The 25,586-nt window shown below is 29.0% G+C and overlaps 6 protein-coding genes across 8 annotated transcripts; 4 read left to right on the forward strand and 2 right to left on the reverse strand.

Annotated features, from left to right (window-relative positions):
• Nucleotides 1-1,066: 1,066 nt before the first annotated feature.
• On the forward strand, nucleotides 1,067-4,639 carry LOC134827522 (inhibitor of nuclear factor kappa-B kinase subunit epsilon). Its single transcript, XM_063840201.1, has 3 exons — nucleotides 1,067-1,362; nucleotides 1,417-2,711; nucleotides 3,720-4,639. The coding sequence occupies exons 1-3, from the start codon at nucleotides 1,267-1,269 to the stop codon at nucleotides 4,516-4,518; spliced, it is 2,190 nt and encodes a 729-aa protein (XP_063696271.1). The 5' UTR covers nucleotides 1,067-1,266; the 3' UTR covers nucleotides 4,519-4,639.
• On the reverse strand, nucleotides 4,625-11,363 carry LOC134827521 (1-phosphatidylinositol 4,5-bisphosphate phosphodiesterase gamma-1). 2 transcript variants are annotated; one of them, XM_063840199.1, is made up of 8 exons: nucleotides 11,269-11,363; nucleotides 10,570-11,201; nucleotides 10,352-10,514; nucleotides 8,948-10,012; nucleotides 6,525-7,877; nucleotides 5,537-5,849; nucleotides 5,337-5,476; nucleotides 4,625-5,272 (listed from the first exon to the last, which is right to left on the reverse strand). In XM_063840199.1, the coding sequence occupies exons 2-8, from the start codon at nucleotides 11,058-11,060 to the stop codon at nucleotides 5,165-5,167; spliced, it is 3,633 nt and encodes a 1,210-aa protein (XP_063696269.1). In that variant the 5' UTR covers nucleotides 11,061-11,201; nucleotides 11,269-11,363; the 3' UTR covers nucleotides 4,625-5,164. The 2 variants fall into 2 exon arrangements, with proteins under 2 accessions (XP_063696269.1, XP_063696270.1); XM_063840200.1 differs by having other exon boundaries at nucleotides 10,570-11,319.
• Nucleotides 11,364-11,373: 10 nt separating this feature from the next.
• Nucleotides 11,374-11,943, forward strand: LOC134827524 (small integral membrane protein 20). The gene is made up of 3 exons (XM_063840202.1): nucleotides 11,374-11,598; nucleotides 11,661-11,739; nucleotides 11,793-11,943. The coding sequence occupies exons 1-3, from the start codon at nucleotides 11,449-11,451 to the stop codon at nucleotides 11,834-11,836; spliced, it is 273 nt and encodes a 90-aa protein (XP_063696272.1). The 5' UTR covers nucleotides 11,374-11,448; the 3' UTR covers nucleotides 11,837-11,943.
• A 1,009-nt stretch (nucleotides 11,944-12,952) lies between these two features.
• On the reverse strand, nucleotides 12,953-18,307 carry LOC134827917 (LIM domain-binding protein 2). 2 transcript variants are annotated; one of them, XM_063840806.1, is made up of 11 exons: nucleotides 17,758-18,307; nucleotides 17,217-17,639; nucleotides 16,350-16,460; nucleotides 16,228-16,285; nucleotides 16,057-16,147; nucleotides 15,889-15,994; nucleotides 15,647-15,819; nucleotides 15,367-15,585; nucleotides 15,156-15,279; nucleotides 14,241-14,365; nucleotides 12,953-14,183 (listed from the first exon to the last, which is right to left on the reverse strand). In XM_063840806.1, exons 1-11 carry the CDS (start codon nucleotides 17,762-17,764, stop codon nucleotides 13,914-13,916), a joined length of 1,707 nt encoding a protein of 568 aa, XP_063696876.1. In that variant the 5' UTR covers nucleotides 17,765-18,307; the 3' UTR covers nucleotides 12,953-13,913. The 2 variants fall into 2 exon arrangements, with proteins under 2 accessions (XP_063696876.1, XP_063696877.1); XM_063840807.1 differs by having other exon boundaries at nucleotides 16,057-16,159.
• A 213-nt stretch (nucleotides 18,308-18,520) lies between these two features.
• LOC134837006 (deubiquitinase DESI2) lies at nucleotides 18,521-20,893 on the forward strand. Its single transcript, XM_063852311.1, has 5 exons — nucleotides 18,521-18,992; nucleotides 19,064-19,230; nucleotides 19,318-19,459; nucleotides 19,525-19,613; nucleotides 20,316-20,893. The coding sequence occupies exons 1-5, from the start codon at nucleotides 18,858-18,860 to the stop codon at nucleotides 20,392-20,394; spliced, it is 612 nt and encodes a 203-aa protein (XP_063708381.1). The 5' UTR covers nucleotides 18,521-18,857; the 3' UTR covers nucleotides 20,395-20,893.
• Nucleotides 20,894-22,720: 1,827 nt separating this feature from the next.
• LOC134837290 (low molecular weight phosphotyrosine protein phosphatase-like) lies at nucleotides 22,721-23,428 on the forward strand. Its single transcript, XM_063852662.1, has 3 exons — nucleotides 22,721-22,772; nucleotides 22,829-23,190; nucleotides 23,246-23,428. Exons 1-3 carry the CDS (start codon nucleotides 22,721-22,723, stop codon nucleotides 23,369-23,371), a joined length of 540 nt encoding a protein of 179 aa, XP_063708732.1. The 3' UTR covers nucleotides 23,372-23,428.
• The last annotated feature ends 2,158 nt before the right edge of the window (nucleotides 23,429-25,586 follow it).

Raw genomic sequence — 25,586 nt, forward strand, 5'->3', positions numbered from 1 at the left:
TAAAATTTTAATTTTTTATAACAAAAACATATTTTTCTCTAAATTTCATGAAAATTTTCCTTAAGTTTTTTCCTTGACTTTTCATTCAAAATAAAAAAATTTTATAGCAAATTTTTTTTCTTTTTAATTTTATAGGAAGTTCAATTATATATTTTTATAGCAAAAAATATTTTTCGTTAAGATTTTTTTTTTTTATTTTTTTTTTTGTTAAGTTGAAATTTTATATAAATAAAAAAAACATTTTAAAGTTTAAAATTTTTATAGTAAAAAAAATAACTTTTCAAAAATTAATTTAAGTAATTTTTTCGTTAAATTTATTTTTAATTGCAAATTTTATTTTTTATAGCAAAAAAAAATTTTTCACTTAATATTTAAATTTTTTTAACGAACAAGAAATTTTTTGTATTTTGAAATTGGATTTTTTCTTTCGTTAAGTTTAAAATCTTATTTAAAATTTTAATTTTTATAACAAATAAAAAATTTGTTAAATTTATAAAAGTTTCATTCAAAATTAAAAATTTTATAGCAAAAATATCTATTTCGTAAATTTTATATTCGATTTATTTTTCATTCAAAATTTTTTTAAAAGTTTTATTTTTAAATTTTTTTTTTCCTTAAATTTGATTGGAAAATTTTTATTTAAAAAAAAATTTTTCGTTAAGTTAAAATTTTAATTTTATATAAAAAATCATGTTTCGTTAAGTTTAAAGTTTTTATAGCAAAACATATTTTTTTGTTAAATTTATTTATCTCATTTAAAATTTTAATTTTAAAAAAAAAAAAAAAAATTTTGTTAAGTTTCATTAAAATTATCATTCAAAATTTTATAATTTTTTTTTAAATTTTCATTTTTATAGCAAAAAAGTATTTTTCGTTAAATTTTGTTGAAAATTTTATTTTTTATAGCAAAAATTTCTTTAACGAAGCTTTAAACAAAAAAAAAATGCAGAAAAAATTATTTACCGTAAAATTAGAGAAAAAAATATTTGAACAAAAATCGTAAAATTCTTCAAACAAACGTCAAGCTGAACTTGTCAAACTCACTTTTTCCATTTGTTTATTTACTTCAGAGAACAAAAGACGAACAAAAAAGACAAAAAATTGTCGAGATAAGATAAAGAAATGCATGTAAGAGTGCAAATTGCATAAAAATCATAAAATAAATCGTGTTAAAAACGTGAAAAGGCAAGACATTGACACACTGCAGTTGAAAAATACTCAGAATTGGCATTGAGATAAGGAATTTTCTCCGAAACGCAACTAAAAATGTCTCTTTTGCGCGGTTCCCTGAACTACGTGTGGTGCACAACGAGCGTTTTGGGCAAAGGCGCTACGGGTGCTGTGTTCCAAGGCGTTAACAAGGTAAATATTTATCGAATTATCTCTCGTGCGACGCTAACTTTTGACAATTTGCAGCACAATGGCGAAGCTGTTGCGGTAAAAACTTTCAATCAAGTGAGTCATATGCGACCGTATGACGTGCAAATGCGCGAATTTGAGGTGCTGCAAAAGGTCAAACACAAAAATATCGTCAAATTGCTCGCCATCGAGGATGATCAAGAGGGCCGGGGAAAAGTTATTGTCATGGAATTGTGTACGGGCGGCAGTTTATTCAACATTCTCGATGATCCGGAGAACACTTATGGCCTTTCGGAGAAGGAATTTTTGTTGGTGCTCGAACATTTGACGGCGGGAATGAAACATTTGCGTGACAACAATTTGGTGCATCGCGATTTGAAGCCCGGCAACATCATGAAGTACTTGAGCGAAGACGGACAAACGATTTACAAACTCACGGATTTCGGGGCAGCACGAGAATTGGATGAAAATCAACAATTTGTCTCGTTATATGGCACCGAGGAGTATTTACATCCCGATATGTATGAAAGAGCGGTCCTGCGAAAGCCAATTAATCGAAGTTTTACGGCAAATGTCGATTTGTGGTCGATTGGCGTGACTTTATATCACGTCGCGACGGGAAATCTCCCTTTTCGCCCATTTGGAGGCAGAAAAAACAAAGAAACCATGCATCAGATTACGACGAAGAAGCAACCCGGCGTAATTTCAGGGATTCAAACGACAGAAAATGGGCCAATTGAATGGTCTCGTCAACTTCCGCCGCATTGTCAGCTCACAACGGGCCTAAAATATCTCGTAACGCCTCTTCTCGCAGGTTTATTGGAAGAAAGTCAGAAGCGAATGTGGTCTTTTGATCGATTTTTCAACGAAGTCACGAATATTTTGACGAAACGCGTCTTGCACTTTTATTACATCAACAAAGCAACGAGTATTGAAGTTTATATGGATCCTGACGAGTCTCTGGATAACCTCAAGGAACATTTGCGACTTCAAACGGAGGTTCAACCACAAGCACAATTACTTCTGCTCGATCACGAATTGCTCGAAGATCGCGTGGGAGCAAATTCTTCCGTTCGTGGATATCCGGAAACGTCAGAATTGAAGCCGATAATGCTCTATAGTATTGATAACAATAACGTTTCGTTGCCAACGGAGCTCGATCTTCCGAAATTTCCGAGTTTTTCGAGTGCGGTGACAGTTGAAGCGGATGCAAGTCTTGCTAAAGTCGCTTGTAGCGTGGGACACGAGATTCGACGACGAATTGAAACGTTTACGAAGATTGATGAGCTCAATGGGAAAGGCGTGAAGCAATTTACGAAGCTTTTACATACGGCACTTGCGAAGTTGTTATTGTAAGTTTTGATTTTTGACATGATTTTTTTTAGAAATTCAACTTTGGAGGGAAATTTTTCTTCTAAAATTGAATATTTTATGCTTTTGAATTTGAAAATGTAAAAAATTAAAGTTTTTATTTGAAGAAAATAAGATTTAACGAAAAAAAAATTTTTTGAGGTTATGAAAGGGGGGGAAGTTTCTTATTTGAGCAAAAATTTCAGTAAAATTAATAATTTTTTGAATATTTTTCATAACAATTAAATCAAAATTTAATTTTGCTTCGACTTATTCACAAAATATAAATTTTTGTAAATTTTTTGCTTAAAAATGAAATTTCTCCCCCTCCTCTCATAACCTCAAATATTTTTTTTGTTCGTTGAATATTTTTTTTAAAGTCAAAAGTGTAAATTTTTACATTTTTGATTATAAAAAGGCAAAAATTGAAATAATTTTTAAAAATGTTTTCTCAAAATTTTATTTTTAAAACTAACCTTTTAATATTTTTTACTTTTGCTTTATTTTTTTTTAATTCGACTTTGGAGTGAAAAAATTCTTCTAAAATTAAAATTTCATGCTTTTGAATCTAAAAATGTAAAAGTTTTACATTTTTATTTTAAGAAAATAAGATTTGACGAACAAAACATTTTTTGAGGTTATGAAATGGGGGGAGGAAATTTTCATTTTTTTTGTAAAATCTTCATAAAAATTATATTTTTTAAAAATGTTTTTCATACAAAAATAATTTAAATTTAATTTAATTTTGATTGAAATCTTAAACTTTCATAGAAACATTAATTTTTGTAAAATTTTTGCTTAAAAATGAAATTTACCCCCTCCTCTCATAACCTCAAAAATTGATTTTTTGTTCATCGTATGAATTTTTTAAAGTCAAAAGTGATTTTTTTTACATTTTTGAACACAAAACTGGTTAAAGCTCAATTTTCAAAGAATTTCTTCTCCAATTTTAAAAACTTACCTTAAAATTTTTTTTTACAATTTTTTCAATTTTTCTCATTTTTTTTTAGAAAATCGCAACATTTAGACGACTTGGGAAGCACCGTAATCGATCTCGCTGACTCCATCGACATGCTAATCGACACAAATCTCGCTCACATTGAAGAATTCAAACAAGCACATTCCGATCTCATGCAACACAATCGCGAATTCACGCGAATTTCCGAAGCAATTTTGCAACTTCACAACCGGTGCATCATCGACGACTCCATTACGCGCGAATGGCAAACTTTAACACGAACCATCAACGGACCTCTCGAGAGTCGCAGCAATTTCCGTGCCAAACATCTCGTTGATCGTCTGCGGGATTCGTGGCAACATTTACTCCGTGATCGAGCGACGCGCTCTTTAACCTACAACGACGAACAATTTCACGCCTTGGAAAAAATCAAAGCTGCCGAAGTCGGAAAACGCATAAAATCGCTTCTGGCTGACGATGTTCGACCGGCGATTCATTTGCAAGCCGAAGCGCTGGCTGATTGGTACAAAATGGCGCAAACGTTGTACCTGCAAACGCAAATTTTGCAAAAAGATGTGATCGTGTACGAGGAATCTGTGTTGGAAATTAAGGAAGTGCTGCTTCGTTTGCGGAAAAAAGTGAAAACGAGTCAAACGCAAAGTGCCGACGTCAAAAATGGACCTCAAAGCAATAATTATGGATGTGATTTGAACGTTCTTTCGAGAAATTTGCTCGAAATTAAGGCCTTATTGCAGCAAAACGGGGAGCTGGTTGAGACAATTCGTAACATCAGCTTCGAAGATGTTGATGAAATGTTGAATTCGATGCCGCCGGATAACACGAGACTCTAACAACGAACCAAAAAATGTTTTCTTTCTTAAAAAAAAAACATTAAACTCCGTGTCTTATCATTAATTATGTGTTTTTAAGCAAAAATGTCACGAAATATAATTTTTTTAGTATATTTTCCAACATTTAATATTTTTTTTATAGTAACACACATAATTTTTCTATATAATTTATACTTTTAGGCACACCTGTCACCTGATTTCAAGTAGTAAAGGATCAAAATTGAAGGCACATTGATTGTCTCTTGTCCGTAGAAGCTCTGTGGTGTGATATGGAAGTGCTTTTTAAAGGAAATTCGACTTTACAATTGATATTTTTAACTTTTTCTTAAGAATTTTCCTTAAAATTCATAAAATTTGGGATGAAATTCACTTTTCAAAGGAAATTTTCAGAATTTCGGGTTCAAAATTGATATTTTGTGCGATTTTTCTTAAAATTTTTCCTCTAAATTCAATAAACTGAGGGAAAAAATAAAATTTTTTAAGAAAATTTTAAGAATTTTTCTCGAAAATTCTCATTCGAGTTCATAAAATTCACTTTTTAAGGAAAAAATTTTCAGAATTTTGGGTATTTTGTGCGTTTTTCATGCCATAAATGCACGTCAGAGGAATAGAAATGCATCAAATTGACCGATGGAATGATTTTCTTTTAGTTTTGTTTAACGTTAATATGCACCAATAACGTTGCCAACTCCAAATCCTCGCTATATTTGTTCTTTAATGGAACACTTCTGTATCCTGTTCGAAGGCAATTTATCTAAAAATTAAAAAAAAATTATAAAAATCGATTTTTTTGAGAAAATTTTAGATTTTTTCCTTACAGGATACGTTGCTTGTCCAATAAAATTCGATTCTCCAAAGATATCTTCGTCGAGAGCTTCGAACCGTAATAAGGCAAATTCGGGATTTATAACGAAAAATTCGACACTTTCGTTCCAAATGGGATTGAAACCGTTATCAGCTAAAATTAAAATAAAAAAAAATTAATTTTTGTTAAAATTTCATGCAAAATTTGTCTCACCAATAGCTTTTGTTTTTAATTTGACGCCTGAATCGTAAATAGCACCTAAAACTTCAACTTCTACCAAGGGACTCGTGATATTTCGACCTGATCGATACAAATGTCGAGCACCAATTATCCGAATTTCGATCATTTTTGCCTCGCAGCGCAGTGTGCAAGTGTCGTTCGGATCAAAATCTTCCTTGAAGAGGAATTCTGGCTTCAAGATGTAACCACAACCGCCGTTGTCCATGAACTTTCCTTGATTTATTTGCATCGGTTTGTCGGGCGTTTGATAGTTGAGGGCACACATTTGCGCGCCAGCATTCCAAAACTGTCAATTAAAAAAAAAAGAAAAGAAAAATTAGTTTACGTTTTTTAATTTACGTATTTTTACGTATTTTATACCTTTAAAATTTGAAAAACTTTGAAAAATAAAAAAACGATTCAAAGCTACAAAAGAAAGGTCTGAATGCCTTTTGCGGAAAAATAAATTTACAGGAGCCCAAAAACAAAATTACGTATTTTTTACGTATTTTTTTACGTATTTTTACGTATTTTATACCTATCATAAAATTTGATAATTTTAGCTTTGCACTTATCGTACAGGGTCAAATTTACATTCGTTTGAAAGATATGATTCAAAGCTACAAATTACAATAGGTCTCAATGCCTTTTGCGCAAAAATAAATTTATAGGAGCCCAAAAACAAATTTACGTATTTTTTACGTATTTTTACGTATTTTATACCTATCCTAAAATTTGATATTTTTAGCTTTGCACTTATCGTACAGGGTCAAATTTACATTCGTTTGAAAGATATGATTCAAAGCTACAAATTACAATAGGTCTGAATGCCTTTTGCGCAAAAATAAATTTAAAAAATACGTAATTTTCTTCTTGAGAGCTCATTTGATGGTTTTCAAATTCATCAAAAATTATGGAAAATACCTTTGGATGTCTTGAAAATCGAAAATATTCAAAAAATTCATTTAAAAAAATTACATACCGGAACAGGATTAAAATTCGACGAGTCAAGCCTTTGTCCTTTGGGATACACGCGACTAATTTGGTTACGATGATATCGTAAAAACAGCTGCGAATCCTGCAATAAAAATAATTTTTCCGCCTTTTGCTCCGGAAAACTCGACATTTCATAGAAAACCCAATCGGAAGTGTGAAACGGAACACTGCGACAATAAATAATCAAGTCAGAAATTTCTTTCGCAACTCTCGAATGTCTTTCCATCTTCTTCCTCTCATCCTCCAACACACTTGCTGTTTGCGCCGCCTGCTTAACGGCTTTCATCCATTCAATTGCTTCTTCTCTGCTACTCATGCCAATCTCGAAAGCGTTTTGCATAAAGGGATTTTGTATCCGGAGGAACCAATCATGTCCATTTAGCTGTCCCGGAATTTGTCCCGCAACGATATCAACTACGGCGCCTCGCAAATCCAAGGATCCTTTTTGTAAACTGCCCAACATGAGACATTCACTCGAGTTTTCGTCATTCTCGAGATCCGGATTGCAAATCTCAACGACGTAATTCGCGGGGAAATAATGCTGTTTTTTGCCTCCATAATCGCCAGACCACCACATTGAAGCGCCTTTTTTGTCGACATTTGTGATAATTGCGTGTTTACAGAACGACAGCTCGTCATCTTGCTGCGCCTTGTAATCGTACAAAGCTTTTACCGTGACCCGAGATTGCGTCGCCGTCGGATCCATGTAACTCGAATGATTGTAATCGCTCTCGACGACGCCGCCGCGTGGCATGATGCTGTTAATGCGCTTCAACATGTCCTTCGAAACCGGGTATTGCAACTTGACTTTTTTGTACAGCGGATGTTTCAGGTAAAAAGTAATCAGATCAATTAAACTTTCAAACTCCATGCCGCTCACGAGATATAATCTGCCTTCGACACGAATACTGCAATGTTTCACCCGTTGATACGCTTTGAAGGAAATCACGAAAGAATTCGGGCGATTGTCGCTGGGTCTCACTAAAAAGGCTCCATCCTGCGGAATTTGTTGCAACATCAGTTCGGATTGTTCGCGTGTCGTTGTCGGATGATACCATTCCTTGTTCTCGTGATTTTTCGGCTGCGGAACGGGCTCTTTGAGACTTATGGTGAACTCGAAGCTGCGCAAAACGTTTTTCCGATAATGCATAATGAGACTGTACAAACTGTCGAACATCACGTTCTCGATGAGATAATATTTTGTCGCTCCGTTGTCGTGTTTCAGCTTGATTCGACAATGATTTGGACGACCATGTCGCAAAAAGGACAAGCAATAGTCCCCGATGAAGGTTACGGATTCGCGTACGAGAAATGTTCCGTCGCCCAAATGTGCATATTCCTAAAAATAGAGAATGAATTTTGTTAGTTTTCGAATTTTATCAAGTTGAAAATTTTTTTTAATTAAAAAAAAAATTAAAAAATACCTAATTAAAATTTTAAAAAAATGTTAAAAAAAAACAATTAAAATTTACAAAAAATAATTTTAAAAATTAATTAAAAGTAAAAAATATCTGAAAGAAAATAGAATAAAAAATTTTGAAATTTTTTAGATAATTTTTAAAATTTAAATTTTTTTTTAATTTTTAAACTTATGATAGTTTTTAAGACTTCATATTTTTTTAAATTTTAATTTTTACTTTAAAAATTTTTGAATTTAATTTTTTTATATTTTTCGTGAAATTTAAAATTACAAAAAAAAATAAAATAAAAAAAATAGGTATTTTATAAAAAAAAATAATTTTGAAAAAAATTAAGGCAAAAAAAGAATTTAAAAAAAATTAAATTCTTCAATTTTTTTAATTTTGACTTAATATATATTTAATATTTAATTTTTATAATTTTTTTTTAGACAAAAATATCTTTTTTAAAATTAGAGATTTTTTTCTTATTAAAAATTATTTATTTAAGTAAAAAACTAAAATATTAAAACATAAAAATTTTTAAAATTTTGTTTTTATATTTTTTCAAATTGTTTTTTTACTTAATAAATTTTGGAAGTTAATTTTTATGATTTTTAATTTCGTGAAACTTAAAAATTTAAATTAACTTAAAATTTTTTTTTAATATAAATGTTTTTTGAGAAAGAAATTTTTAAGGTAAAAAATTATTAAAAAAAAAAAATTAAATATTTGTATTTTAAAGCAATATTACAAAAAAATCATATTAAAAAATTGAATTAATAAAAAAATAAAAAAAAAAAAATAAATAAATTTTTCAAAATAATTTTTTTTTTCTAAATTTTTCTCTTTTTAAAATTTAGCAATTTTTTTATATCTTTTTTTTTTTTTTGATAAAAATAATTAAATATTATTTAATTCTGTCAGAATCTTAAAAAAATTTCTTAATATTTTTGAAAAATAAAAAATTTTAAAATTTATTGTTTTTTTTAATTTTAAAATAAAAACTCACCTGTAATAACCTTTCAGCTTCTTCTCTTCCTCCTTTCAGTTTGCCATGGAACCAATTTTCCCCGAAATGCAGTTCTTCGTGCGTTGCATTTTCCTTCATGGAATCCGTATCTTGATCATCATCCCGCAATTCTTCACATTCAGCTTTGTGACTTTCCGTGTAAAAAAGTTTCTGTTGCGTCAAGACAAAAAAGTGCGGATTCCAAACTTTGTCAACGGGATCTTCCAAATGCAAAATTCCATTCTTTATCGTATTACGGATGTCTAATTCGTTGTCTTCCTGTCTCACCAAAGTACTCCGATCAATAGTTCCTGCACTATTATCATCTGTCAAGGCGCCATTTCGACATCCCTCGGGCAATTTTTTGTGTTTCAAAATGATTTTTCGTCGCAGCTGGTACGGCGATGGAAGTTGCGTCTCATTTTTCTCGATTTGTTGCGTCAACAGCATATCGCCGAAGACATCTTGCATCGCTTGTGCCATTTTTCGTTGTTGTGCCAACGAGCAGTTTTGTTCAATTGACAAAATTACGGGATATTCGGAGACATCGAAGGCGTGTTCTTTGATCGTTTGAATCACATCGCGAAATTTGATCTTTGTCGTGAACGTATGTCCATGAAAGATGAGCGGCATGTTGTCAGGTCCATCCCAACAGTCAAGTTCGATGCAACGACAGCCCAAACGCAAGGCACGAACATACGCTTCCGTCGAAGATTCGCTGGAGAATTGATCGCCCGTCAAATAAGTGTTGTGCGACGATGCGATCCAGTAGTGAGAGAGCGGGCGCGTCATATCCTGATAAATTTTCGATTTATTCTTATTCCATATTTGGTTTTGACTAGAATAGAGAAAGTCAATGAATTCCTGTACGCTTAAATAGGGCTCGGCGATGTCGCGTTGCACATCCTGAACGTATTCTTTGATGAAATTTGCAACAACCGACGGATTTTTTGCCATGGGATCCGCTTGTTCATCCAAGAGAAATCGTTGAAATTCCTGTAACGTCACAATTTCACGATTTTTCGAATATTTCTGCACAAGTTCGCCGAATGTGTCGTTAATGAGCTGCAAATAATCAATGGGGTGAGTAATTATATGATGTGAAAATAGTGACAAATTTACATTTTTTCAGGTCCCGACCTTGGAAAGAGGAAAATTTATCAAAATTTTTAAAAAATTTTTAAAAAAATTATTCAATTAATCCAAATCAAGCATAAAATTTAACAATTTTTAGGTCCCGAATATTAAAAAAAATAAATTTTTTATAAAATTTCCATAAAAACTACTTCAATGATCCAAATTTAGCTTAAAATTCAACGAAAAATATTTTTTTTAGAATTTGGGTTGAAAAAATGTACCTCCGTCACTGTTTGAACATAAAAAATTGACAATTTCGTTACTTACAGTTGATGGTAACATGATAATTTGATATAATTTTGCAAAGTCATCAAAACTTAATTCATTACGGTGACGCTTATCTACCTCCTGAAACAGCTCGTTCAATTTGACGGTGTTAATTTTGCAATTTACCTTTGAGAGAAAGGCTTTTACGTTCTTCAATGTCACTCTAAAAACGAAAAAAATTAAAATTTCATCAAAATTTCTCTCAAAATTGAACTTACGTGTCTTTCGAATTTTCCAAAGCATAAAATTCCTTCCGCAACCATCGCTCAATTTGCAGCGGATACGGCGAATTGATCGTATCTGCTGTCAAATGCTTCAATCCCTTCAACCACAAATCGCATTCCTTCTCCGTCATCGCCGCAACCGAAAAACTCTTCAGCTTAAATTCGCTCCCGTAATACACCACGAAGCAACATTTCACATCGACTCGTCTCGCTTCGTCGGGCCATTTGTCAAATTCCTTGCTTTGCTTTCCCGCACGAATCTCCCGAATTTCTCGCAGCTCCATGCATCCCTCGTGATTCGAACGATTGTCTTGACTCACACTCGACCACAGCAATTGCCTCGTTTCACGTCGCAAAATCAAAAATTTGTTTTCGGGCTTTTTGCGTGAAAAGAATTTGTTTATTAGCGTTCCGCGCTCGAGAATGCAAATTATCCGATCCATGGCACTTATGCCAGCGCCCAAACTCAGTGTCTCGAAATTCATTGTGTGTCGCTTACGATGATGATTGTGAAGTACACAGGAAGTGCATGTCCATATGTTTGAATATGTTTAAATCTCGTCTTTTTTTCTTGTGCTTCGTCGTGTATTCGTGTAGGTACGGAATAGAAAGTGAAAATTTCCTCGCTAAAATGACAAAAAACCAAAAAATTAGAAAAATATCACGAGAAATTCTGAAATCTAAAGAACTCACCTGAATTTCCCTGAAATTCTGAATAAATACTGATTTTGTTCCTTAAATTTATTTTAACATTTTTTATTTTTATGAATCAATGGATTTGAAGCAATTGTCGAATTCCATCGAATACAAATCTAGTTGAAACTTTTATTCATCGAAACACGGAAATTTTGTCAACATTTGGATTTCGGTGTTATGAATCAAGGAAAAAATTACACAAAAATGAGAGATCCTAATTTAGAAATAGTTAAAGGACCTAAATTAGTTGGATGGCGATTTGGGGTTTTCGTTGGATCAATAGTGGGACTCATTGGATTGGCATGTTATCCAATAATTATTTATCCTGTAAGTTTTTTTTTGTGAATTTTATCAAAACTCATGCTTTATTTTTTTTAAATTGATTTTAGATGATGAATCCCGAAGAATATAAAGAAATTCAAAAGAAAACCAGAGCGGGAATTAAACAAGAAGACATTCAGCCTGGAAGTGAGTTTTGCTTTTTTAAATTTGAATTTTTGAATAATTTTTAATTTTTTTAGATATGAGAGTTTGGTCAGATCCGTTTGGTAGGAAAAAGGAATAATTCTTAGATGTACAAAGTTTTTAGTAGGAAATAAATTAATTCGTATTTAATGAATTTAAAATGATATTTTTTGTTAAAAAATTATTTTTTAAAATAGTTTGAGTGTCGAAGAGGTATTGAAATTATTTAAAAATTTAATGAAAAATTGAAAAAATTCTTTAAAAAAAAATTTTTCTTTAAAATTAAGGCCGTTTAAACTTTTTTTTCAAAAAAAAAAAATTTGAAAAATTTTAAAAACTTTTTTTACAAAATCACAAAATTAAAATCAGAAAAAAAAATTTGATTTCGTTAAAATATCAAAAAATTTTTTTTTTGAAAAAAACTTTTAATAAAATGGGAATAAAAAAAAGAAAATTTTTCATGTTAAAATTTTGCTAAAAACGAAAGAAAAAAAATAAAATTTTTGAAAATTGATATCGGAATGCAGCCGGAATGCAGCCGGAATGCAGCCGGAATGCAGCCGGAATTCCGGAAGAAAAAAATTAAAAAATTAAAAAAATTCTTGAATTTTTGTAATTTAAAATTAAAAGAAAATTGAATTTTTTTTAGAACTTTTTTCTTTTTCGAAAATAAAATTTGAAAATATTTCTTCGAATTTTCGTCGAATTTTTTTTTTAAATTCTTTCTATTTGAGAGCTTAAAAATGTCCAAAATCTTGAAATTTTTGAATAATTCTTCAATATTTGTATTTATAATACTCAACAAGCTGTCTTCAATGTCTTTTCTATTATTTTTTTTTTTCAAAAATTAAAAAATTTTGGTCGAAATATTTTTTTTAATACTCAAAGACTTAAAATTGCTTTAAAAAAATCATTTTTAAAAAAAATTTGCGCCCCAAAATCGAACAAATCTTAAAAGATATGTTCTATTTTTTAAAAATTTCGTGTTAGTATATCGATAAGTATCTCCGCCATTTGTCTTCTGAATTCTTCCAAATGTCTCTTGATCCATTTTTTGATGATTTTTTTCCTCATTTAGCTTCTCATACTTCATACAGCTTCAAATACTTTCCTGAAAATATTTCAACATGAAAATATTTTTGTAAAATTTTTGAATTTTTTCTTTATTATTTTAAGTTTTTATCTTAAGAAATGAATATCCTTGATTTTTTTCTCATTATTTTACTTACGTTTACAAATTCTTACTTTTTATAATAAACTAGATTATTTTTTATATAGGATACAATCATATCGATCAATAATAATAATAATAATAGATTACATATCTTTACTTTTTTTTTACCTTACACAACTGATACATTAATATAGTACAATTACAGTTTAAAGATTTTTTGTTTGTTTTTTTTTGCTACTTATTTTTTATAATTTTTTAATTTTCTCCTTTTTTTCTGCGCTTAAACTCACAAGGACATCTAAGTAAATTCTTTCCATCTTCTTTCTCTCGTTCAAACAAAGTGCACAAAATTTGCACCTTTTTTTGTCGAAATTTATATTTTTTTATTTATAAATATTTACAGAAGTGAAAGGTCCGAACTAAAAGTAAAAAATATGCAATTAAATAGGAATACGAGTAATTTATCACGAGAAGGCCAAAAATAAATACTTTTTTTTATGATCAAACAAAAAATGATAATTAGCAATAAAATTGCAATATTTTATGACACGTGATTGTTTTTTCTTTACCTAGTTATATTGGAAATTTCTATAACTATGGCTTATTTATGATTATCAAAAAAATTGAATGGTAAATCAATGGAAGTGAACGGAAGCGAATCTTGAATGAATATATTGGAATTTTCTAATTTCTATGAAAATAATAAGCTATTGGTGCATCTCTCATTTTTTTTTTCAACGACGACAATCAAAATTTTCACATTTATATAAAATTTCACGCTTATTCTTCACTTTCTGTATAAATTTATGGTCGTCATATCATACGAATAATTGATATTTCAAGTCATTTGCCGATTTTTTTCTCTTTTTAAGTATCATCATCAAGTAATTTGTCACTATAAACGTTCTCGGTTCACGAAATCTCCATTTTATTGGCAAAAATTGTGACTTTTTCTGCGATTCTGTCGATAAAATGGCGAATGGCGAACCTAATATTATGCATGTCACTGCGACACATTCGGACTTTTCTTTTCAGAATCTTGACTCGAGGGTCCTGCGCTTCCGCCAACGCCGTTTCCGCTGCGATCCATCTGCCAACTCGGTCCGGGTCCTCCTGTCATTGGCGAATCTGCGTGCCCAAAGTTTGTGTGGCCCTCGGAGTCGAGAGCTGCTGTTGCATCGTACTGCGTATTCTCGAGACGCGTTATCAGGCGTTCGTCTTCGTCGCCAAATTCGCCGCCCATTAACGATGGTTCGCCGACAACCATGACGTCCTATGGAAATTTTTTTAGTTATTTGATTGAAAAAAGGGGTTTGAAGAGGAAACTTACAGTCACTTGCGACGCAAGGGGAAAATTTGGTCCGGGAGATCGTTTCTTCGGAACGGGGGGAATTGCATTTGCTCCGGAATTTGAACCTTTTCGTTTGCGTCGTTTATTGGCAGGTCGTTGTGTGTCTGAAAAAGTAACAAAAAATTATTTTTAATGAAAATTTTGAAATTTTAAAATGTTTTAAAGTAAATAAAAATGTTTTCAATTTTTTTCAAATATTTTTTATTAAATTTTCTTTAAGATTATTGAATTGAATTTGCGATAAATTCGTAAAATTTTATCATTTGCAAAAATTTATCTAAAAAAAAATTCATAAAAAATCTTATTATCGTTTAATTATTTTTTTTTAATTTCAAAGTATAAACAAAATTTTTTAACTTTCAAAATTTTAAATCAATTTTTTAAAAATTTTTTTTTAATATTTTTTTTGTTTTGGGTTTGAAGTTTAAGAAAGTGTATGAAAAATTTTATAATAATTATTTTTAAATTTTTTTTTTCGATAAAATTTTAAAAAAATGTTTTTTAATCATTTTTTATACAATTTCTCAAAAACATTTCAAAAATTGTTTAAAAAATTATAATTATTAATTTTTTTTTTTTTTTTTTTTGAAAAATTTTGTTAAAAATTTCTTGTTTTTTGTTGATTAATAATTTTTAAAAAATGATAAAATTTTTCATTAAAATAAGTTCAAAAGTCAAAATTTTTAAATTTTTTTAAAAGAAATTAATAATTTCTTCTCTTTGAAATTTAAAAAAATTAAAAAATATGCGTTCTATTAAAAATCTAAAAAATTAAAACTTTTGAAAAAAAATTTTGAAATTGCGAAAAAAAATTTTTTTGAAGTCGAGAACATTTTTTTTACAAATTTTTCATCCTAATTTGATTCATTTAACTAAATAAAAGCAAAAATTTACCTGGAGGAGCTACCATTCGTTGCCACTTTTGAAATAAAGTAGTTTTTAGGCAGTCTCGGGGGCTCAGCGCGTAAGCTTTGTGCCTTGACATGAGCTCTTGCATGGGTTCTAATATTACACACAACTGCAAAAAATAAGAAAAAAATAATTTTAGCATAAAATTTCGAGAAAAAATCTTAAAAATTTTAAGATATCGGTATCACCAACTCACGCGAAGATAATTTAACGTTGAATTTGTAATGCCTTGGCGGGTTATATTTTTTGACAGTTGCTCTAACATTGTCGGATCTGAGCCAGGTTGATGCGTATGCATGCCGAAAGCTGATCGCGGTATCAATTCACGATGTGCCCTCACAGCCAAATGCCATGATTTTATTCGCATTAAATCGTCAAATGTGAATTCAAGTATTAGTCTTCCTTCGGTACAGACCTAAATTGAATTTTTTTTTAAATTTTGTTTTTAAATGATTAAAAATGTTAAAATTTCTTACTTTTGTGTACACAGGCTTAATATGATTGGTCACCATTGTGCATTGATCACAATCTAATGTGATGGATGTGTTGTGAAATGATTCTTTCGAGTGTTTCATTGTAAAATACAGCTCTGTTACACCTCCTTCAAAAATACTGCGGAAATATCGGGGAATTAGAGTTCTTCCAATTGCTGAAAAAAACAAAAAATTTAATTTAAAATCATTTCCTTAAGTATTTTCATGAAAAAAATGACACTTACTGTATCTTTTAGGCCCGTCTTCAAGACAAAATGACAGAGTTAGTGTCGCATCATCTTCGAAAAATTCATTTGCGAAAGAATCCCACCAACAATTATCACTTTCCTGCTAAAAAATTGAAACAAAAATCAATAAAAAATCATTTTAAATCAAAAAATGACGCAATTTACCTCTGATCTCTGTTGCAACCTTCTATTGAGCTCGTAGATTCTATAATCGGGTTGTCCGAAATACGTGTTTCTCCGCGGTACATTCATGCCTCTGTAATTAAAACTGTATCATTCGACGACATTCATTCGATTACAATCTATTAAAACTATTAAATTGCAAGAAGATATTACCCTTGATCCATTCTATCTACAGGATGAGGACCTCCCATCATTTGACCGGGACCCATTCCTTAAAAAAATTGAAAAAAATCCATTAAACATCAGAAAATTGAAAATTTTGAGATTTTTTTTACCTCCTTGCATTGGATGAGGTCCAGGTCCGTGAAACGGCGATCCAGGCGGCATTCCAAATTGTCCTCCGGCGAAATTGCCCGGACCTGCTGGGCCCGGAGATGGAAAGTGACCTGAAAGAGAAAGAATTTATTTATTATTTTGATAACTTTGGTTAAAAAATTTTCAATAAAATTTTTTTTTCTTGAATTTCTGATCATTTTATTTTTAATTTATTTATTTTTTTTTAATAAATTTAAATAATTATTTGTTGATGATTTTATTTAAAATTGTAATTTTAAAAAAAAATAATAAAAACAAATAAATTTCTTTTTTTCGATTGAAAAATTCTCTTAATTAAAATTTCTTTAATTCAAAATTAAATTAATTTATTATAAATTTTTTATTTAATATTTTAAGATTTTTTATAGATTTATTTTTTTTATTAATTCAATTTAATTTTAAAAATTAATTAAATTAAAAATTAATTAATTTAAAATTTTAATAAAAAAAAATATAAAAAAATTAATTTATAAAATATAAATTAAAAAAATTTGCTTCCTGAAAGTGAATAAAAATTTTTTATGATTAAAAATATTAAAAAATATTTTTTAAAAAATTTTTGAATGAATTTTGCCTAAAATATGATTTTTTAAAATGTAAATTAAATTTTAAAAAATCATGTTAATTTTAATAAATATTAAATCAAATTAATTTCCTCATTTTTTAATTAAAATTATTTCACGACGACTAAAAATTTATTTTTTTTTTCATCAAAAAAATCATTTGTTAATTTTTTTTTTGAAAATTTCAAAATTTAAAAAAAATCGAATAAAAATGAAAAATTTCTGCTCATCGCAAATGCTTCAAAATAACTTTCCGCAACCTACCTGGTCTTCCAAAAGGTGTACTTGCGCCCGAAGGCGATCCAAATGACATTTGAGGACCTCCCGCATTCGGGCCTCCTTGAAACGGCGGACCCGCATTATTATTTGGCGGCGGAAATCCCGCATTTCCGACATTCTGTTGAGGTCCCGGCGTCGATGATCCCGATGGCGCCGGCGATGCCGTATATTGTGGCGTATTTGAACCGGGCGCTGGCTGATAATTCGGAGCTCCCGTTGGCGCAGGCGATCCTGTGCCTGCTGGCGGAAAAACGGGCCCGCTAAAATTGGGATTTGCATTATTGCCGAAATTATTGACATTTCCGTTGTTTTGAGATTCGGGGCCTCCCGTGGGAGTGCCCTTCCAATTTGCCGCTGGATCCTCCAGTGTTAATGATGGTCCTGTATTGACTCCGCGTCGACTTATTCCTGAAAAAAAGAAAAATTGCGAAAAAAAAATTTTTGTTTATTCATGCATGCTTAATGTCTCGTCGCACGACGACGAATGGCAATGGAGAATCAACAATTTGCACTTTTTGGCACTCACCTAACATATTTTTCCCGGTATCTGAGATAGAAAGCCCTTAGATTCGCCTCGAATGCATAATCCACGGCTCAACATCGCTTTACCATGTCAGTGTGACCATTCTTCGGCTTGTTGCTGCACAAACACTTGACGCGAATCAGTAATTTTGTAACAATACAGCACACACCGCGATGAAAATATCATCAACAAAAATCGATAAACGATGATCAATTTTTCCGCTACTTCGTCGTTCCTGCTTTTTCTGCCTTTTCCGCTATTGTGCAATTTTCCGTGATTGCAATCCCGCAATTCGCTCGCCGCCTTTACCGCAAATCAGGAAAATTTATTTTTTTTTCTCTCTCTATTATTTTATAACATTGCCCATCAATTATTATACTTGAGGGGATTGATTTTTTTCACGTTTTCACACTTTTTGCTGCAGTTTTGAGCACTTTTCTTCGATCCGTGTGACGTCTTTCGGGAACGCGCACGCTTTTTCGGGGAGTTTCTCTGATTTTGGCCTGGATTTTAATCACAAATATTATTTTTTATTAATACAAGTTGGCGTCCCTTTTGCTTAATGTGTTAGTGATGTCAAAAGCTGTCAAAACGAAAATACTCGAATTTTAGTTCTGATTTTTGCCGCATTTCCTTTTTATGCGCTCCTTCATTGAGACGAATGAAATTGATAAAATGACCCGAGACACATTTCCAATTACGCATTGGGCTTTAAAAATTCGTAAAATGTGCATTGGAGTTATCACTTTCATTCGTCTCACTGTATCACAATAACAAAAGTCGTGAAAATCGGGAAAATTAAGCCTAATTTAAGCTTTTTATCAGGTTTAAAGGAAATTTTCGAACATTTCAAGTCCATTTTTCAACCGACATCAACCTCGAGATCATTCTAAAAAAGCAAAAAGGAGGAAATTCAGCAAGAAAAATAAAGAACGAAGATTTTCGCAAGAGGAAAAATAAGAAAAAAACGAGACCAAAGATGAAAAAGACGCTTTTCAGGAAAAATTAACTTTGCGCTGCATCGATGTTTGTGTATTTTTCGCACGAAACCTTCACTACCTTTTATCATTTATCGATTCCTGCATTAATTCTGCGTTTTTACGATGTTCACGAACGGCATACAATGTAACTTGCCATTTCCCAGCTGTTTCCGTTCCATACCAAAAGACAGTGGCAGTGACGAACTCTTGCCAAAGATGGGAAATCAGGAGCCTGTCATCTTGAATGTTTACGATATGGTAAGATTTTCTTCTTGAAAATCCTAAAAAAAAAAAAAAATAATTTTTTAATTTTTTTCCGTATGTTTCAGTATTGGATCAATGATTACACAAATTCGCTCGGGTTAGGCGTTTATCACTCAGGTGTCGAAATCTACGGCGTCGAATACGCTTACGGAGGACATCCGTTTCCCTTTACAGGAATTTTCGAAATTGCTCCGCGTGACGACGTCGAACTCGGAGAACAATTTAAATTCAGGTGAGTCATCGAGCGAAGGCGAAGAAAGTCAACACGCAAGTCAAGTTTCTTATCGCATAAATTTTTTTTTGTGTTTTTTTTTCGTAGACAAAGTATTCAAATTGGAACGACAGACTTTACGGATGAGGAGGTGCGGAGAATTATCGAAGAGTTGGGAAATCAATTTCGGGGCGACAAGTATCATTTGATGAATAATAATTGTAATCATTTCTCACAAGGCGTCACACAGGTAAGAGATTTTTTTTTTTTTGAATTTTAATGAAATTTGTTGAAAAATGAATTTTTTTTTTTTAGATTTTGTGCGGAAAGGAGATTCCAAGTTGGGTTAATCGGTTAGCGCAATTTAGCTCGTGCGTGCCATTTTTGCAAAGGTGTTTACCAAAGTGAGTTTTTTTTTAGATAAATTTTGAACCTTAAAGAGTAATTTTTGATAAAAATTAGAAAAAAAAATTTTTTAAATTTTTTAATATTTTCATGAATTTTCTAACAAAAAATATTGATTTTTTTTCTAAAATTTATATTTTAATAAAAAAAAATATAACAGATTCAAAAATTATATTAAGAAAGAAAATTTTAAATTTAATTTAAAAAAAAATATTTTTTGACTCAAATATTAGGAATATTTTTTTTTTAATTTTTTAATAAATTTTTAATTTTGAAAAAATTTAATTAAATAAAAATTATTTTTATTTTTTTTTCTTCAAATTTTAAAAAAAAAATTTTTTATTAAATTTTAAAAACTTCCGTAAAATTAAAATTTATTTTTTTTAAAAAAAAAAAAATTTAAAAAAATTTGAAATAAAATTTAAATTAAAATTTAAAAAAATTTTAAAAAAAAATAGCAGTTTAAAAATTTAATAAAAAAAATATTTATATATAAATTTTTAATTTGAAATTTTTAATTTTTTTTTTAAATTTTTTTTAAATTTTTAATTTTTAATTTTAAATTTTTAATTTTTTTTTAAATTTAAAAATTTTTCAAAAAAATTATAAACATATTTTAACTGTGAAAAATTAATCTTTTAATTTGTTTCTTTAAAAATTTTAAACATTTTAACTAAAAAACTTTTTTTTACCTTTTTCAGAGAATGGTTGACGCCAAATGCCTTGCAACAGAGTATTTCTGTGATCCAGGAACGAGATTCCGACACAAATTCACTCTGAGAGTCGCATACGAACAACATTAACTTGCTAAGTTCCCCTCCAACAACAAATCACAATCCCATGTAGAAATATCTGTAGTTTTAGTTTGTAGCAATTAGACGATGAAAATGGTGCAAGTTGCCATTTCGTTTATGAAAAATCCCCAAATTTTCTGTCAACATCACCAAATTACTCCCTTTACAAGTTTTGAAAACTTTTTGTTTGTTTTGTCGCACGGTGTTACTAAAAAAAAACGATATTTGCAAAAGATGATCGAAACAATTTTGCCTAATTAATTAATAATAATATTTAATATAAAATGATATTTTCTTCGGTATACAAGAATTAATTATTATTATTATTTATTTATTGTACATTTATATAAAAATTAAAAAAAAATTACGTTACATTGAATGTAGTGAACAAAAATTAGTCATTAGAATTTTTTTTTTCGATTAGAACAGAAAAAAATACGAAATCATAGTTAGCAAACAAAATTATTTGTAATAAGGCTTTTTATCCCATCTACTTATAAATATATTATAAAAATATTTGTTTATTACTAATTTACATAAAAAACGTGAGAGACAAGAAATCCACCAAAAACTAATAAAATAATAAAAACAAACAATCCCTCATCATAAAAAAAATCTTTTTTGAGTTAGTCCATTTTTTAAATCGAAAATTTTTCGAAATATGCATTTAAATCTAAATATAAATAAAAGATTGGAAAAGCTCTTAAATTCTTAAACTATAAAAAAAATTAAATTCTGTCAAAATTCTGGTCCTCTAAAAAAATAAAGTAATAAATAATAATTGTAAATGTAAGTTGATAAATAAATATTTAATATAAAAAAATAATTACAACGTTAAACAATGAAAGAATAAAAATAATTAATAATATAAAAGTGATAATTGAATATTTTTTGTATTTTTTTCTTTAAAAAAAATATTTCTTGAAAGATATTGTAATTAATGAAAAAAATATCAGAAAATTTGGAAAAAGAAATTCTCATCTCACAATCAATATTTTCATGAAAAAAGGACAGAAACGGAAATTAATTATTAAAAATTGTTGATTGTAACTGTCTCTTTAAGGATTAAATTTAATAAAATTGAAATAAAGTAAAATTAGTGATAAAAATTAACTTTCAAGTGTTTTTTCTATTTTTAATTTTTCTCCATCAAAATAATTTTTTATTTATATTTAAAAAAAAATAAATAAATAAAATTTTTTAAAATTAATTTAAATAAGTTTTAATTTTTTAATATTTTTTTTTTAATTTTTAAAATTTTTTTTTTTTTTTAAAATATTTTTTTGACAAAAAAATTTTTTAAAATAAAAAAAATTTAAAAAATTTTTTTTTAAATTTGAAAAATTTTTTTTTAAAATTAAAAAAAATTGAATAAAAAAATGAAATTAAAAAAAAATAATGTAAAAAAAAATTAAATTAAAAAAAAAATAAATTTAAAAAAAAAATTTTTAACGAAAAAAAAAATATTTTCAATTTTTTTTATTAATTTAAATTTGAATTTTAAATTTAAAATTTTCATTTTAAAAATTTCTAAAAATCTTAAATTTTTTTTTAAATAAATAAAATAAATTTTAAAAAAAAAAATATTTTTTTAAAAAAAAAATTAAAAAAAATTTAAAAAAAATTTTTTTTAAAATAAAAAAAAAAAATATTTTAACAAAAAAAATTACAAAAAATTTAAAAATTTTTAAAATAAAAAAATTTTAATATTTGAATAAATTTTGAATTTGAAAAAAAAAATTTTTTTTCAAAATTTTTTTAAAAAAATATTTTTAAAATTAAAAAAGTGAACAAAAACTTAAAAAAAAAAAATTGAAACAGCCTAAAATTAACAAAACAAAATATTTTTCAAAAACTTCTCTATGATCATGTTTGATTGAGTCATCCATTCATTTATCATAAAGTAAACGTAAATACCAATTTTTCAATTAAAAAAATTATTTAATTAGTTAACTTTAGGTCTACAACTCTTTCTTTCTTTTATTTCTCATTTTTTTTCAAATGGTCTCATGAACGATTAATTTGTTATTTTTCGAAAAATTAAAAGAAGATCAATGGATACTTTTTTATTAAAGGGCGTGAGAATGTTTTTGTTTATAAAGTTGTCCATCAATTTCGTTCTGCCGCTCATTTCTCGCAATTGAAGGCTTGATTGAAACAAGAAACCGTTAAATTTTTTGAAAGCCATGCGCATAGCGTCAGATGTTGCGTGAAAAACTCTAAAAATAGAATGTTTTACTTACACATCATTTGGTTTGAAAACAAAAAAATTCATCATCTGTCTTGTCACAGAACAATTGCAAACAATTAAAATGACCACTTTGGGAAAAACGAACGAACTGAGGGTTTTGTTTGTGTGTGTCGGTGAGTTTTTTTTATTTCAAAATTTAAATTTAATGAAAAAAAAATTTTTTTTTTAGGAAATTCTTGTCGTTCCCCAATGGCAGAAGCAATTCTGAAAAAACAACTCGAAGAAGCGGCAAAAGAAAAAAATGTAGAAATTCAATGGCAAATCGATAGTGCAGCAATTGCTGAATGGAATGTCGGATATGCGCCGGAAGATCGATGTTTAGAAATTTTGCGGCAAAATAACATGACTTCAGATCATCTGGGGCGACAAATTTGCTTAAATGACTTTTACACATTTGACTATATTTTTGGTATGGATCATTCGAACATGCGGGATTTGCAGGAACGCGCTCCGAAAGACACAAAAGCAAAAGTTGAGATGTTATGGAAGTACGATCCATTGAACGAAGGCATTATACGGGATCCCTATTTTGTGAGAAAATTAATTTTTTTCAAAAAACATTTTTTTTTAATTTTTTCTTTTATAGGACGTTGGCATGGAAAGTTTCGAAAAATGTTTCGTGCAAATTTCGCGCTGTCTTGAGAGATTTCTACAAAAGAAGCTGACAATTATTCCGAACACTCCGTCATTACCGTCGTCTAACAGTGGTTGAGCAAAGCAACTACTGGAACGATGTTACGAAGACGACGCTCAAATACACTCCATTTCACTGCCCTTATTACGTTTGTCGCTGATGTACCTATGAATGTCAATTGAGAGCAAAAAAAAAATCTGTTTTAAAAAACCTTTCATCGTTTCATTCGCTCGCACAAGTTCTTATCAATAGAATCTCGGGCTATTGTCGTTCACTTTAAGGTTTTATCAAGCAAACAATCGAGTTAAGGGGAGATGATCGTTAACGCACCATTGTAACAATCTTAATGAGCCATTACAATTACATTAGTAGAACGTCTTTAATTTTTTAGATTGTTTTGTGAGTTGTTGATGTCGATTTACTACTTTAAGAATATGTTACTTGATAATTGTGTGGAGCCCCGAAAATTGTTCACACGTTTAGAATTAAAAATGAAACTTGTCTTGACATGAAGATTTTAACGATGAGAGCGCATTTTGAATACAAAATTATTTTTGATGAAAGTTAAAGCTTAAAAAATTTTTTAAGAAGGTAAGTTTTATTTATGTATTTTTTTTTTAATTTCAGATTTTACTTTTAGCTTTTAAGCCTGAAACCTCGCCTGAAGGAAGAAAATTTTATTTCATTTCGTTTTTTTAGCTTGCAAAACGTTTTAAGATAAGATAATCGAATATTAAAACAAAGTTATGGATTAAATGACTATCTAACAACGCTTTCATCTGCCTTGAAATAAGTTACATACTCGAAGTCTTACAATATTTGGGAAAGTATCAATAAATTATAGCTCAGAGCATTCAATAATCTATTAAGCTGCTGCTTTTACAACTACTCATCGATAAAATCAGCGAAAACCAAACTAAACTAAATTGTGGTTAATGGTAAATTTCAGATAACACAATCGCAGTTCCTGAACATCTTATCAAACTATCTTTTTAACCAGAGCCATTTCTTCTATCGAACATTCTCTAACAAATGAATGGCAATTCTTCTTATTTTACTCAGCAATGAATATTTAAAAAGCACATATGATCCTGAACATTGAACGCTATTGCAGTTTCCTTCGGATTTTTATATTATTAAAAGTTTCGCCCAAATATATGGATCAAAAAAATTGTTTTGTTAAAGAACAAATTATTGGTATATTTTACTTCATTTTAAGGTATTCTTAAGAAAATAGTCAAACTTAAAATACGAACATTTTTACATGAATCATCTACCATTGATTTGAAATTTTCTTCTGAACAAAGTCTCATCCAAAGACAATAGATCTTTTCATTGACAGTTCCTCTATTAATTTACTAAAAATTTTTAATTTATAATTTTTTCTACAATTTTCATATTGACCTTTAGTTTTTTTATAGAATCAAAATTAAAATATAGAAGTTTTTAAGAATTTTCAATTTATTCTAACCTTCGGAGTTACCGATTATTTTAAATTTTTATAAATATTTAGACAAAATCTTTTTCTGAAGTTTTTTTTAAAAATAATTTTTAACTTTTTCTAACTTTTAGAATATGTCCCGTCAATATTTGAAACAAAATCTGTTCTTAAAATTTTTTTTATATCGATTTTTTTCATAATACTCAACAGACAGACAACAACTCCATAATAGAGTTCAAATTTCCTTAAGAATGCCCAAAAAATCATCAAAAATAATAATAAATGACGAACAACAGACCAGATTCATGTTCTTCACTACTTAGATTTAAGGCCAATTGTCAACAAGTGAAGATGCTTTTTTAAACTAAAGAAGAATAGAATTCATTTTATTCGATTAAAAAATTATTTTTTTAAAAAATAAAAATTTTCTTCTTCCATTGTACTTCTATTTAAATTTTTAGAATGCACTTGAAATGAAGATAAATGAGAGAAATTGCGGAATCTGCCCTTTTCTAAAATGGTCATTAAATTATCACTAATTAGACTGATTCTCTCATAAAATTAGCATATTTCGTTGATTAGATTTTAATTGTTTCCATAAATGGGTGTCATATTGAATTTATAATTGACTGAAAGCGAACGATAATTTAAAAATAAAAATCAATAATAAAAAATCATCTCATCATAAAGTTGTTAAATTTCAAAAGAAAGGCCATCGGAGGTTAATCTATCGTCAATTAAATGACATTTTTTTGATGACTTTGCTCATTGACTTCATCAACGGTCGTTCGCAAAGTGCATTTTTGGTCTTTTTGTCGTCGTTGTGAATTGCGTGCCCTCACGTTGTTACGG

This window comes from Culicoides brevitarsis, chromosome 1, assembly GCF_036172545.1.
Source record: "Culicoides brevitarsis isolate CSIRO-B50_1 chromosome 1, AGI_CSIRO_Cbre_v1, whole genome shotgun sequence".
Lineage (NCBI taxonomy): Eukaryota > Metazoa > Arthropoda > Insecta > Diptera > Ceratopogonidae > Culicoides > Culicoides brevitarsis.

Excerpts from the sequence above, each read along its gene's own strand:
- LOC134827522 (XM_063840201.1), top strand. The coding sequence starts at position 1,267 with ATGTCTCTTTTGCGCGGTTCCCTGAACTACGTGTGGTGCACAACGAGC. Across the intron at positions 1,363-1,416 it reads TGTTCCAAGGCGTTAACAAG|CACAATGGCGAAGCTGTTGC; the intron begins GTAAATATTTAT and ends GACAATTTGCAG. Across the intron at positions 2,712-3,719 it reads GCACTTGCGAAGTTGTTATT|AAAATCGCAACATTTAGACG; the intron begins GTAAGTTTTGAT and ends ATTTTTTTTTAG.
- LOC134827521 (XM_063840199.1), bottom strand. The coding sequence starts at position 11,060 with ATGAATTTCGAGACACTGAGTTTGGGCGCTGGCATAAGTGCCATGGAT. Across the intron at positions 10,013-10,351 it reads TTATCATGTTACCATCAACT|CTCATTAACGACACATTCGG; the intron begins GTAAGTAACGAA and ends GATTATTTGCAG. Across the intron at positions 5,850-6,524 it reads CGAATTTTAATCCTGTTCCG|TTTTGGAATGCTGGCGCGCA; the intron begins GTATGTAATTTT and ends TTTAATTGACAG.
- LOC134827524 (XM_063840202.1), top strand. The coding sequence starts at position 11,449 with ATGAATCAAGGAAAAAATTACACAAAAATGAGAGATCCTAATTTAGAA. Across the intron at positions 11,599-11,660 it reads ATCCAATAATTATTTATCCT|ATGATGAATCCCGAAGAATA; the intron begins GTAAGTTTTTTT and ends AATTGATTTTAG. Across the intron at positions 11,740-11,792 it reads AGAAGACATTCAGCCTGGAA|ATATGAGAGTTTGGTCAGAT; the intron begins GTGAGTTTTGCT and ends TAATTTTTTTAG.
- LOC134827917 (XM_063840807.1), bottom strand. Across the intron at positions 16,286-16,349 it reads ACCTCATCCAATGCAAGGAG|GAATGGGTCCCGGTCAAATG; the intron begins GTAAAAAAAATC and ends AATTTTTTTAAG. Across the intron at positions 15,995-16,056 it reads GGTTGCAACAGAGATCAGAG|CAGGAAAGTGATAATTGTTG; the intron begins GTAAATTGCGTC and ends TCAATTTTTTAG.
- LOC134837006 (XM_063852311.1), top strand. The coding sequence starts at position 18,858 with ATGTTCACGAACGGCATACAATGTAACTTGCCATTTCCCAGCTGTTTC. Across the intron at positions 19,460-19,524 it reads TCTCACAAGGCGTCACACAG|ATTTTGTGCGGAAAGGAGAT; the intron begins GTAAGAGATTTT and ends TTTTTTTTTTAG. Across the intron at positions 19,614-20,315 it reads TTGCAAAGGTGTTTACCAAA|AGAATGGTTGACGCCAAATG; the intron begins GTGAGTTTTTTT and ends TACCTTTTTCAG.
- LOC134837290 (XM_063852662.1), top strand. The coding sequence starts at position 22,721 with ATGACCACTTTGGGAAAAACGAACGAACTGAGGGTTTTGTTTGTGTGT. Across the intron at positions 22,773-22,828 it reads GGTTTTGTTTGTGTGTGTCG|GAAATTCTTGTCGTTCCCCA; the intron begins GTGAGTTTTTTT and ends TTTTTTTTTTAG. Across the intron at positions 23,191-23,245 it reads TTATACGGGATCCCTATTTT|GACGTTGGCATGGAAAGTTT; the intron begins GTGAGAAAATTA and ends TTTCTTTTATAG.